We start from the raw sequence: 13,179 nt of genomic DNA on the forward strand, positions 1-13,179 counted from the left end.
ATGTTTGGATCGAAGAGAGCCCTAATACGGCTTCAGATTGTGGCGTGGCACCACCGAAAAAAGGAGACGGCCTCAGATCACGGCGTGGTACCACCAGAAAGGTAGAAGAACACTTCCCAAGGCACGTGCAGGGATTGGAGTGGAGAAAAAGTAGTCGGAGCTTCGCCGGAAAGACTGTTTGGAGGGTCGACGGAGACAAAAATCCCCAAAAGAGGTACGTGCAGGGCTCGGATGGGAAAACCAGGGAGGTAGGGAGGCTGGTCGACATCAGGCGAAGCTGGAGGAGGAGGCGCGTCGCCAGAAAATGCCTCACGCGCCCTCACGGGCCGGCGCGTGAGATGCAGCCGCCGGCCGGAAAATGGCGCGTGGCCGGCGCGTGGATGCTCTTTTGGTGCTGGTGCCTTCACAAAAGTTGGAGATCTCCTCCAGGCGCTCCTTCTGGTATGGTCGGTGTCGGAAAAATAGGTTGCCGGAAAAGTTCGCCGGAAAATTTCGCCGGCGGTGAGTGGTTTCTAACGACGTTCTGACTGACCGGAAAGTATTGGGAGATGGGGAAGGTGACCGGAATGAAACACGGTCACCGGAAGGTTTCCCGGAGTTGATGACACGGGAAACAGGAAAGAATTAGGTTTTCTTCCTTGGCTCTGATACCATGTTGAGAGAGAGAGAAAGAAGAAAAACCTTAATTCTCATTGATATGTTAACTTACAATTGAGCAATATATATATACAAGGCTAGGAGTCCTAACTACCATACATGTGACCTATATTAACAAGGAAAGCTTATATACTATAAATACATTATATTCAACAATTTCATTCACAAGAACTGCTAGTGATGTTGAAAAGAAATTGACAAGAGCTATCATACCTGTGTTACAGCTAATGTGAAAGCAACATATGCAGCAACTGATAGCGAAGTTATCCATGCAAAAGATGCTCCGAATTTGTATGCTAGAATACCTGCTACCATCGAAATCTGGAAGGATATGTGTTAAATATGTTGAAACTATTCAGAGACAAAGAATCAAAAGCAAGGATAGAAATGTCATCATACCAAAGATGCCAAATGAAATAACAATACAGAATATCAAATAGCAATATAGCATCATGTAGGAGTAAAGAATCTAGGAATGATATTCTTGATGTTAAGAATCTCATATTAAACAAGCAAATACAGTCGTACCTCTAAGATGGTAGGTACAATATTGAATACCATTGATGAGAGAATAAAGTTAATTGCACGGCTACCCCGATCAATTATTCGATTTAGTGCACCTGTCTCTCGACTAGAAACACAAAGCCCAAGCAAGAAACAAAAGCAAAGATAAGTAAATGAACTGTTAAAAAGGCAAATATGATGATCTTAAGCATCAATATTAGATATGTATCATCATTTTATGCATCACACTAAATTGACCCAATACGATGGCCAAATGAAAATTCACTAGTAAACTGTCCTCTCATCAATTTGTACAAATGATGCTAGAAACATATAAAGTGATAATATAAGTGCAGATCATCTGATATTACTCATTCATATATCCAGTTATTAATTGAAAATAACAAGATAGAAGTTTTCAAACAAGGTGTCAAGAATTATCCCAATCAACTAGGTTTTGACACGAAGCTCCAACAAGCCCCATCTAATACCAGGTCCAGGGTAGCATCCCCTTTCTTGATGTTTCCAATATTGTCTATTAAATAATAATAATAATCATCATCAATGGTGGGTCCAGTTACACTTCATTCAAGCCCCATGTATCCAGTAACAGTGCTTAGATTAAGACTCAGAATTATGCTCAAAATTTGAAGGATTCATGTCAAGTACATGCACTTGAAACAACCAAACAAAGTTAAGGATAATATCATAATGGCTCTAAAAGATACTAAGAGATTGTACCAGAGATACTCAATCTGGTTAGATCTATGTTAGCTTGGGTAATCTTGCCGATTATGAGGATTAGCAGAAGCAGTCTAACAATTTTCTTCCTTCAAAGCCTACACAGCCATGTAATCTCCAAGATATACATCAAGAAAAGGAATCAATGTTATTTGAAATTAAATTAAGATTAGTATTTGTTGGAGTTAAATTACGAGTAGCTAATTATTAGAGTCATACTAGGCTATAGGAGGATTAGAATTGAAGTCACAATAGGTTATTAGAATCCTATTAGAACTTGGATTTCTTAAAAAATCCTATAAATAAAGTTAATTGATGTAAACCATGATAGAATGATTAAATAATATTAGTTTTTTTAATTAGAAAACAAAGGATGTATTAATTATAAAAATTTAAAATAAAATAAAATAACATGAGAAGGATGAGGAGTCCTCCCCACAATCAAAAATGATTGAACGCCTCCACTATACAAGGAGGCTTATACAAACAGGTTAAATCCACATAAGAATATATAAGGATGTTGTTTCCTTAAACCTTCACTAAGCTCCTCTTAATGTTTCCTCATCCTTTTTTATGAATGTCAATTAAGTTGAATAACATTAAGAGGAATGCCTTTAAAAGCATCGGTACAAGAGGCCTAAAAAGAGGAACGTCTTTGATGACCTCCACTTATCCTCATAGATTCTAAGATTTCTCTCTCTTCACACAATCTAAAGTAAAATGAGACAATTGATTTGCCAAAGGGTCTTTCCATTAATGGATCTCCCCAAACCCCCTATATGAAATTATCATCATGTTGCACATGCTCCTTGGTGGAACCCAATCCAACCTAGTTTGTTTGAATACACTCTACTAGAGCTCCAAAGTGAGCAAACAATGTAGAAGAGAGGGTCAATTGACTCCCCACTCCTCATATATAAACCAAACCAATTAGGACAAGGGATTTCTAAGGTCTTCTCAACTATCCAATGTTGCTAGTATTTACCTATGAGTGTGCCACTAGCTAAGAAAAAGCCTTAGCTTTAGATGGAGCTTTAGATTTTCAAATAAATTTGGTTGGAGAAAAAAGGATTGGATTTGATGTACTGAACAAAGCCATTAAGAATTATTTGACTAAGAATAAGCCTAAAGAGGTCTATGACCAGGATCTAACATCTGGAATTGTTGGAAACAAATGCACTTAAGAGATGAGATGAGTTTTTTTAGGTCCTCGATCTCTATGCCAGTGAGGTTGACATGAGTCTTTCTACAACTATTGCAATTCTCAATGGGGAGATTCCACTTATTATCTTTTAGGTGAGATTCTAAATTCTCTTTCTTCTTCCTCTTATCCTATTTCACTATATTTTTATTTTTATTTTTTTCCGCTACCATATACTTTATCACTTGTTCCTCTCCTTGAAACCTAGAAGATAAAAATCCTACCCCACCAACTTAGTTTTAGACAATCATTCGAGAGTTGTCCTACAATTATTGGTATCAAAGTGAAAGTTCTTGACTTGAAGATACTACTTGAGGAGTAGAGCAATTCATTCAACCATGATTAAAGACTACAATTTCTTTATGCAACCACTTGTGAACATACCAAGGGCAAATGAAAAGAAAGATTGACAATGCACTAACATCTTCCAAACACATGTTGGTTGCTAAGGGAGATTATGCACTATGACTATTGATAGAGGTAGTAATTCTAACTTAGTTATTTATGGAACATGCTGAGAAAGTTAACCTAAAAAAAAAAAAAGCCAAAGGAGCATCCAAATCCCTATCAAATAGCATGGGTAAATGAAACATCTATTTGATGCATTCTCATTGTCTAGTAACTTTTAACTTTAGAAATAATTTTAAGTTATCAATATGATGTGATGTTCTTCCAATGGAAGTTATCCATATTGTGCTTAGAAGATCATGGCTTTTTTACAAGAACACTTATACACTTGTGCATGATGGGCATAAGAAGATCCTTTGTCCAATAAAAGAAATTCCACCACTTAAGCATCCAGGTAAAATATTAGCATCCTTAAAACCAGAAGTATCGTCAAATACTCCCATAAGAAGCAATTCAAAGTGAGGAGGAAGAAATTGTCAGTGACAAATATAGAATGTAAAAGATTATGGAATCGATTCTAGAACAACTTATAGGAGAGCTTAAAGAAGTTGCAAAAGCTTTAGAGGAACTGGTGTTCAACTTACCAAGGCAAAACATTATTATGATTGGTGGGAAACATGAAGAATTCTATGTTGGTTTAATAGGAATTACTAGAATTTCTTTTGAATTTAAGGAATTCAAGAATCTTATTGTTCTGTAATATAGATTACAAAAGGGGTATAGGAAGCAACTTGTCACAAGCTTGTTGATGACCAAATTATTTCAAGAAGTATCAACCTATTTCACAATAGTGGAAAATCTTTGGAAGTTTAGTACTTGCCTCACATGAAATTGAACAAGTTCAAGAGATCTCGCGACCCTATCTTAACATGGTAAAGAGTAAATGAAGAAAGAAACGGTGGAAGGCATTGTTCGAGATGTAATTGAGTATGGAAAATCACTAAAACTGGAAGGCGAGTTTTTTTCCAAGTTATAGGGAATTAATAAGGATAAATCTCCAAGATATACATCAAGAAACAAAATTAGTATTAGTTGGAATTAAATTAAGATTAATATTTACAGAAGTTAAATTATGAGTGGCTAATAATTATAGCCATACTGGGCATGTTAGGTACGTGGGAATGAGGACTGGGAATGAGCATCTCATTCTTTTTCTCCTTCATTCCCATGTTTAAATAACTTAAATGATGATAGGAATGGAAAATGAAATCCTACTTATAAGGAGGATTTCAATTCATCCCAACTATGAGGTATTTGATTCCCTAGTGCAAGTAATTTTTAAAAATACTTTTCAAAATTAAAAACCTAAAGACTTTTTTAGATAAGTTGTATTTAAAAATAGCTTTTTATTTTAATTTTGTTAAAAAGAAAAATTGTAAATTCAATTTATACAATGTAAACTAAATTTAATTCACATCTTATTAGAAATAAAAACAATTTTTTATTTACAAATAAATTTAAAATAAATAGTTTTTAATAAAATATGAATATTAATAATATAATAAAATCATAACTTATATTTTTTATAAATATTATAATAATATAGATATTAAATTAATTGATTTATTTTGTTAAAAATAAAGAATAATAATTCAAAATTAATAATTTCTAATTCTATTTATATGATTTTATAAATATTATAAAATTATGGATATTAACATCTTATAAAAGCATAATTAATTATTTTTAAAAAAATAAAGAATAACTATTCAAAATTAACAATTGCTAATACTATTCTATTTTAAATGAATACGAAAACAAACAAAATTTAATTTTTTTAAGGTATAAATGAGCCAAATTTTTCATTATATATGTACATTCATTACTCAATTACGAAGATGGCATTTTGAATTATTTTATTTAATCTCTAATTAATTAATCATTTTTTCGAATTTCAAATTAGTCTTAAAAATTACAAGATTTATTAAAGAATTTAAAGCATTAATTATGTCTATTATTTTTTCATAGTCATTATATATATTCTTAGAGTCTTAAATTATTTTTTAAAATTATTAAACTTATTAATAAATTCAATATAAAGTCTCACTTGATTTGAAATTCATTTCTCTAATGAAAAAAAAAAATCACAAAAATAGTTTTCTATTTTACTTTGTTTTTAAAAACTGTTTCTAAAGAACATCAACCAAACATTGATATAAATTTTTAAAAACAATTTTGTTTTTAAATCACACACCCAAATAGATTTTTATTATTTTGCCAAAAAAAAAAAAAAAAACTCTCAAGGATTTTTTTTTTAAATGAAAACAAAAAATTATTTCAAACTATGTACAATGTCAGATTTTTTAAATAAAAATAAAAAAATATTTTAAATTTCTAATTTTACATTCCTATATGCATCCAAGCACATGAATTGAAATTACTAAATTCATTCCTATTCAAGGGGGAATAGGAATGGAAACAGAATATTCATTCTCATTCCTCATTCCCGTGTACCAAACATGTCAAATAGTTATAGGAGAATTAAAATTAAAGTCATAATATGATATTAGAATCCTAGGAGAATTTGGACTTCCTAGAGAAACCTTAATCATAAATAAAAGCTTATAAAAGCTTAGAATCCTAGTAGAATTTGAATTTCTTATAAAAGCTTATAAACAAGGTTAATTAAAGTAAACCAAGATAAAGTGATTAAATAATCTTGTTTTCTTTTTTTCAAGTGTCTCAATTCTCAATGGTGGCACTGAATTGATTTTATTCTAGGAGGGAGTACTAGATGATCTTATTGAGATTTTAAGGTTTCTATTCCCTCTTTTTTTTCTCCTCTTTCTCTGTATTTTTATTTTATTTTTTTCCACTATCATAAACTTTATCCCTTGTTCCTTTCCTTAAATCCTAAAAGATAAAAACCCTAGCCCACATACTTGATTGTAGACATTTATTCGAGGGTAGTCCTACATTAGCTCCTCTGCAATCATAATTGCTGAAACAAGTCCTAATAAAAAACATAATAATAATAATTGATCTCCTTCAAAGATTAATGCCCTCCCTCAGTTCAGTGTGTTTCTCTCCTTTGGCAGATTCTAGAGCGTGGTCTTTGTCTTCATCAGGCTTGTTTTCAGTGAAATTTTTTTTCTTGGCCTTGTCAAAAGTCTCTAATCCTGTTTTGTTCCTTCCGGCCAAGTTTTTGTGGAGTTCAAAAGTCCCTTCAAAGGTTAAGGCCCTCGCTTGGATAGTAGCTCATGGGAAGGTGAACACCAATGATAAGTTGCAATTGAGAAGACCCTACAAGTCCCTTTATCCTCAATGGTGCATTCTTTGCAAAGGAAATGGAGAGTCGATTGTTCACCTTTTTCTTCATTGTCCTCTTACCATTGGACTCTGGAACAAGTTGTTCAAGCTAGCTGGGTTGGATTGGGTCCCTCCAAGGAGTTTTGAGGACATGTTGGTTATTGCTTTTAAAGGCTTGGGGAATTCTTTAAGAGGCAAGACTCTTTGGCAAGTTGCTTGCCTTACTTTGGTTTGGATAGTGTGGCAAGAGCAAAACAATAGGATTTTTGAGGATAAGGGGAGATCGGAAGAGACGTTATGGGATTTGATTTTGTTTAATTCCTCTCTTTGGGCTTCTTGTTCTGCAGCTTTTAGAGGAGTTCCTCTAAATGTGTTACAACTCAACTGGAGTGAGGTTTGCGCTTCAAAAGTTTGAGTTTGTGGGGGCTTCTCTTTGGGGTTTCTCTTTGTTTTTAGCTAATATTGGGTGTTTTTTCTGTTGTTCAGTTTGTGTAGGAAGGACCTCTCATCCTTCTAAGGGTTTCTTTTGTTTCTTTTTTCTTTTCTTTCTCCTGTATCTTTCCTTCTATTAATATATTTCTCTTCGTTTCTTATCAAAAAAAAATAATTGTTAAAATAGGCTAACTAGCACAGCTCTCTAATTTCCAAATGAGGCAAATAGAGTTGGCTTCAAGTGGTCTCTTGAAAAGCAAGTGTTGATTGTTTTACATAATCTAAGCAAGGACAAGCATCTAGTCTCGATGGGATAACTATGGATTTTTGAAAATAGTGTTGGGAGATGTCAGAGAGTAACTAATGGTAATTGTAAGGGATTTATCTACAAACAGAGGGAAAAAAAAACTTGAAGGTAACATTAGAAAGGGTAGAGCAGAGGATATTTAAGACTTCAGGCCAATGAGTTTTATGGGTGTTTTGTATAAACTTCTGTCCAAAATTCTTGCTAATAGACTCAGGAAGGTGGTTGAGAGACTTGTGGGGCAGATTCAGAATTGATTTACAGATGTTGGGTATTGGTAATGCAGTTATTGCTAATGAAACAACTGATTCAAAATTGAAGAGTTCAATGACAGTTTTTGCTAGTAATTTGGGCATTGAAAAAGTTTATAACACTAGAAGTTCGTGTTTTTTTAAGGTCATTGAGAAAAAAATTGATTTTGGGCAAAAATGAATTGATTGAATAAGATATTCATTTCTATTATCAGATTTTCTTTATTGGTTAATTGGGTAACTATTTTTTTCTTTTTTCTAGAGTTCACAATGTCTTTAGACAAGGGGATCTGCTCTCACCTTAACTACTTGTTATGGTGATGGAAGTCTTGAGTTGTCTCATTCTAAAAGTGGTTGATGGTGATTAAATCCAGATCTTCAACATGGGGAAAAGAAAACAATAGTTTTCTTATTCAATTTTTGCTAGATACCCTATCATTCTAAGAGAAGGAGGATGGATAGCTTATGTACTTAAGATCTCATCATATCATGAAGCTCCTGGTTTGAGAATCAAGATAAGGAAAAGGTGAAATCATTGTTGCACATGAAATAAAGGGTTGGGGAGGGTTTATCAGAGGTTCCAAGTTCAAGACAAAAATTTACCTATCAAAAAATTGTTGTAGGTGAAATGGAGTATGTCAAAGTATGAGTTTTAGGATTTCCTACCAAAAAAAAAAAAGTATTAGCTTTAGGATTTGGGTGTAGAGTGGATCAGCTCCCATCAGCCTAACTGTTGATAATGCTAGATTAGTCCTTTAAAGCTATATTGATTTGGAAATCAGTGGCAGAACATCTTTTAGAAAGAATCACTCCCTGGAAAAGACAGTATCTTTGTGGGGGAGATTAACTTTCACTACAAGCACCATTTCTAAACTGCCAGTGTACTTCATGTCTTCACTTGTCACACCAATATTTGCTTCAGGCCATGTTAGAGAAGATTCAAAGAGATCTTTTATAGGGAGAAAACATTGAAAGAAAATCGCATCCGGTGCACCTGGCAAGTGTATGCTTTGTTAAGGAGAACAGAGTGTGGGTATATGCAGTTTATTGACTCTAAAGGTTCTGGCAATGGCTGGCAGAGAAGGGAACATCATTGTGGGAAAGTTTGAGAAGAAGATGATCATTTGTGTTCTGGGTGGGAAGAAGAGCAACTAGGTAGAGCCTACAGAAAGCCATTTGAGAAGGTGGATGTCTTTTTAACGAATTGTTTGTTTCTGATAAAAAAACTGATGCAGGTTTCATCCACTAATTAATACATGCATATCTTTTAGTACAAGAAAATACATGAAACAACAGACATCTCTCAGAAAATTTCCAGAAAGCTGAAGACAAGATTTGTCCAAACAATACCTCAGATGATACTGAAGATCAAGATCATGCAAATGCGAAAACACCTGCAGAAATCAAATATTGTCATATAAGTTTTAAGAAGGGTACTAGAACACAGAACACTGGAGACACACACACAAAAATACATAGATGCATATAACAGAAAGTATTGGGGAAAGAATGTATTAGAAAAAATTGCCAAGTAGTGCTCTTGGATATAAATTTAATCTGTAAATGGATGCTCTATAGTGTTATGCAAGCGTATAACAAGTATCAATTGTCTTTCATGGTTACTTAGTTAACATTAATTAGGTAAATGAACGTTTTTCCTGTGGTCAACCCTCCCAAGGCTGTTGCAGTATCATTAACCTTTCTTCTTAATCAAAATATTTTCCTCATTCCATTCCATCTTCGTATCATAGCATGGCACTAACAGGTTGAGCACCTTCATTAACAGTGCACCCTCGAAAAGAACCTAGCATTTGTTAAGCAGGTTGTAAAAGAAAAAATCACAATGTGTTCCATTTAGGAGGCCTCAATAAAAACCCAACCATCGACCATTTAGTCTTGCCGTCTTCATATCTTTTTTCAGGATTTGAAATAGAAAATAAATAATTCATGTATCACTATGGAATTGTGAATGGTAAATTCTCCATAATCATAAGCTGAAGGAATTAGTTAACAAAGAGTAGAAAAAAGAAGATACTAATAATATATTTTAATTCAAGAGACAAAGGTGTAGAGTAATAGCAGGTCAACCTGAACTCAACCCATTTCCTATTAAAATGGCTACCAGACATGGTAAATTATTTTATACAGGAGAAAACCGACATCTAGAACTCATGAATGACAATGCTAGTCAGGATCAGGGATTGCCACCAAAGGAATGAACTTATACACACTGCATAATAATTTTGTGGTCCTCAAACAGTTACTAATTAAAACAAGGAGATGAAACTAGCAATTCCATACCCTCCTGGATACTGATCGAATTGTTCGCAATGCCACCTTAGAGAACACAGCGGTCCGCAATTCTGCCACAACAGAATTTCACTTACCATAAGAACGGAAAAAGGAGGAATATTTCTTTAAAAAAACTGCAGGAAGAAGCCTATACTGCCAAGAGAAACATTACCAAAAGGCAAAAAGGAGAAACTTGGTTTGGAAGTTGAAGAGAGAGAGAGGGAAAGGAAAATGATGAAGTAGGTCCGGAATAGAATTCGGAAGTCAGCATTTTCATCTCCTTTCTTCTGTTGTTCATTATGAGTTTCTAAACCTAACATAACGAGTGTAGTTCAGATGTATATAATACCATTAAAAGCAGAAGCCCCAGAACGAGCTATCCCATATCCAACTAAAACAGCAGCTGGGCTCACAAATAAAGCCAAAGCAGTTGAATTAGCAGTAGTAAAGGAAGCAAGAGCAGTAGCATTTCCAGTTGTGGTCGTTAACCAATCAACAGCAAGCTTGAATAAAAAAGGCACCTGGACATTTAGAACCTGAAAGAGAAAAACACAAATTCTGAAACTTTAAAGAAAAAAAAATGATTTTAAATAAAGTGAATGGTGTGAAAAGAGAAGGGCATCATGGGAAACAGACCTTAGCCCCAACCAAGAAACCCAAGGCCATAATCACCCTGAAACGGAATTCCGGGTTGTCTTTCGACCATAAGTACTTAGCAAGAGTGCGGAGGATTTTCATATCAGCGGCATGTTCATCCGAAACAACTTTTGCTTGATTTTTCTTTCCAACCTGTTTTGTTGCCGTTACATCACCAGCAGTAGATGTGGAGAAGAGTGCGTATCCTTTGAGCGTCCAACTCTGTTCCTTTCATTTCAAGTATAAAAAATCATCATCACCCTCTAGAGGAATTCAGATATGAAGCAGAGGAAAAAATAATAATAATAATGAGATGAACTCACAGGGTGTCGGTGGTAAGGGGAAGGTGGTCGATAGGAGGGAGGCGAATCCGATAGAAAGCTGTTCAAATGTCTAAAAAAATGGATCCTTCTGGTGATGTTGAGGTTGCGAGCGATTCCCAATTCTCTTCCATTGCAGATATTGATAGTTGAATTATTACGATGAGAATAGCGTAACAAAAAGCGCTTTGAATTTCCCGAAAACAACCTTGAGCAAGAAGCAACGCCCGCCATTGTTTCTGCAATCTAATCCACTGTAAATAAATCTGAAAACCCTAATCCTAGTCTGGCCCTCCCCTCTGATTTTTATGTTTGAGGATGGCGGTCTTCCTTATTTTTTCTCTTTTTGGGTTAATGCTGATGAACTCTCTAGTATTCTTAAGACCAAGTATCTTGTCAGAAGCGCTTCTGTCGCCGTATCAGACCTCTCTCTCTCTCTCTCTCTCTCTATATATATATATATATATATATATTTAGTCGGCCACTACCGAGAATTCTAGCCCTAAATAAGGGGAAACAAAATATTCCTTTATAATTAAGAGGCTGAATTTGTGATTTAGGAAAAGAAAAAAATATTATCATTTTAAATTTTTCCAAGGACCCAATGAACAAAATTGGGTAAAAAATGTGAGAAAATTTCCATTTTTCGAAGTTGCAGTGAATAGTGCCTTGTTTGCATGAGAACGTCTGTCCCATTCAATTTACTGTAATACATGGAGTGAAAAAACCTCATGATTCTGCTAAATTTAAATTGAAATGGAAATATTTTGAGCTATAGCACTGTTAGACAAGGTATTTCTCAGTTTGAATAGAAGCTTTTTGTCCCGATAGAGGAGGGTATTTTTTCAGAACCACAAAAAATAAATAAAAAGAGAGGAGATGTATATTGGACAAAGACGGGAAAAAGGGTAAGAGTTGCTTATCCCGTCTTCCCACCATAGAGTCCTTGTCTCTCCCGGACCTTTGAAGAATGGAAGCCGCGGCCTGCTTGCAGTATAAGGCGCCAAGGGTGGTGGTGTCACCAAACAGGTGCGTGATGATGAACAGAAGCCTGAATATGGTGATAGTGAAGAGGAGGAGTTCATATTCAGTAGTGAGGTGTAGTGGTGGTGGTGGAGGGGGGATTGGAATAGGCGACCTGGTAGGAGGAGATTTGGTGAAATTAGATCTGGGGCGTTGGCTCTCGGACGTGGAAGAGCACAAAGCCCTGGCCATATACTCTCCCCACGAGGGAGGCTATGAGGGTCGATATCTCAACAGGCTGAGGTACCAGGGCTACTATTTCCTTGACCTCTCAGCTCGTGGCCTGGGTGATCCTGAAACCACTCTCACTGAGATTCACCCCGTTTGTCCTGTTAGTTTCTCCCCCACTCCCTCCGCTCCCCTCTATCATGCATTTCCCCATCCATGCAAAAAGGCTGAATTATGCTCTCTTCTTCTTTTTCTCTTTGGCCTTGGCCGACTGTAGGCTCACGTTGGGAAGCAGCCCATTGCAAGGTGGTATTTTCCCCCAGAAGTGGACTATAGGCTCTCTTTGCTGCCTCCAAACGCCAAGGGACTTGTGGTCTGGATCATTGAAGCCAAGGTAGGCACCCTACCACTCCCATAACCAATGCAGTTTAAGTTAACCCTTTGTTGAACTATGCCTTCATATCCAGGTTCTCTCAAAGTCGGAATTGCAGTTTCTTGCCTTGCTGCCCACCCTCCGTCCCAAGGTCAGGGTCATTGCAGAATGTGGAAACTGGTAAGACTGCCTCCTAGGAGAAAATCTGCGTCAAAGAATACTTAATAATCATTGATTTCTGTCAAATGCACAGGAGAAAATTCATGTGGAAGCCACTCAAAGAGATTGCCGCACTCACTGGGAACGAGGATGCATGATGATCCTAATGCTATGCCTCAATCTGTCCTCAAGGTTTCTGATGTAATCCAATTTTACCAAATGGGTAGTGACAGTGACAGATCTTCTATACTGTACCGCAGAGGACCCAAAGTATGGTATAAAATAAAATTATCTCTGCTCATTGCTGTGGAAAACTGAACTCAAAGTCAGCTTGCGCCCATAAACAGGATTTTTTCGACTAAGAAGTTCTGTTGGCAAAATATTTGACATTGTATCCTTCATACTATATAATCAATCATCTACCATTACAGCTTATATGCTTTAGCAACAGAAAGATCAAT

The 13,179-nt window shown here is 35.5% G+C and overlaps 2 protein-coding genes across 3 annotated transcripts in view; one reads left to right on the top strand and one right to left on the bottom strand.

Moving 5' to 3' along the window:
• Window positions 1–11,363, bottom strand: part of LOC100243299 (ABC transporter B family member 25, mitochondrial) — a 57,962-nt gene extending 46,599 nt beyond the window's left edge. Inside the window, exons 1-7 of one of the 2 annotated variants that reach the window (XM_002275866.5) lie at window positions 10,999–11,363; window positions 10,676–10,897; window positions 10,389–10,575; window positions 10,049–10,110; window positions 9,098–9,141; window positions 1,186–1,288; window positions 871–978 (exon numbers count right to left, since the gene is read on the bottom strand). In XM_002275866.5, coding sequence (XP_002275902.2) covers window positions 871–978; window positions 1,186–1,288; window positions 9,098–9,141; window positions 10,049–10,110; window positions 10,389–10,575; window positions 10,676–10,897; window positions 10,999–11,229 — 957 coding nt within the window. In that variant the 5' untranslated portion in view covers window positions 11,230–11,363. Of the gene's footprint in view, window positions 1–870; window positions 979–1,185; window positions 1,289–9,097; window positions 9,142–10,048; window positions 10,111–10,388; window positions 10,576–10,675; window positions 10,904–10,998 lie in introns of both variants that reach the window. The other variant, XM_010652494.2, reaches the window with a different exon arrangement.
• A 602-nt stretch (window positions 11,364–11,965) lies between these two features.
• On the top strand, window positions 11,966–13,153 carry LOC100248423 (NAD(P)H-quinone oxidoreductase subunit N, chloroplastic). Its single transcript, XM_002275840.5, has 4 exons — window positions 11,966–12,349; window positions 12,464–12,580; window positions 12,654–12,739; window positions 12,813–13,153. Exons 1-4 carry the CDS (start codon window positions 11,966–11,968, stop codon window positions 12,874–12,876), a joined length of 651 nt encoding a protein of 216 aa, XP_002275876.3. The 3' UTR covers window positions 12,877–13,153.
• Window positions 13,154–13,179: the final 26 nt, after the last annotated feature.

Source organism: Vitis vinifera, chromosome 6, assembly GCF_030704535.1.
Source record: "Vitis vinifera cultivar Pinot Noir 40024 chromosome 6, ASM3070453v1".
In the NCBI taxonomy this organism is placed as follows: Eukaryota; Viridiplantae; Streptophyta; class Magnoliopsida; order Vitales; family Vitaceae; genus Vitis; species Vitis vinifera.

Excerpts from the sequence above, each read along its gene's own strand:
- LOC100248423 (XM_002275840.5), top strand. The coding sequence starts at position 11,966 with ATGGAAGCCGCGGCCTGCTTGCAGTATAAGGCGCCAAGGGTGGTGGTG. Across the intron at positions 12,350-12,463 it reads AGATTCACCCCGTTTGTCCT|GCTCACGTTGGGAAGCAGCC; the intron begins GTTAGTTTCTCC and ends GGCCGACTGTAG. Across the intron at positions 12,581-12,653 it reads TCTGGATCATTGAAGCCAAG|GTTCTCTCAAAGTCGGAATT; the intron begins GTAGGCACCCTA and ends CTTCATATCCAG.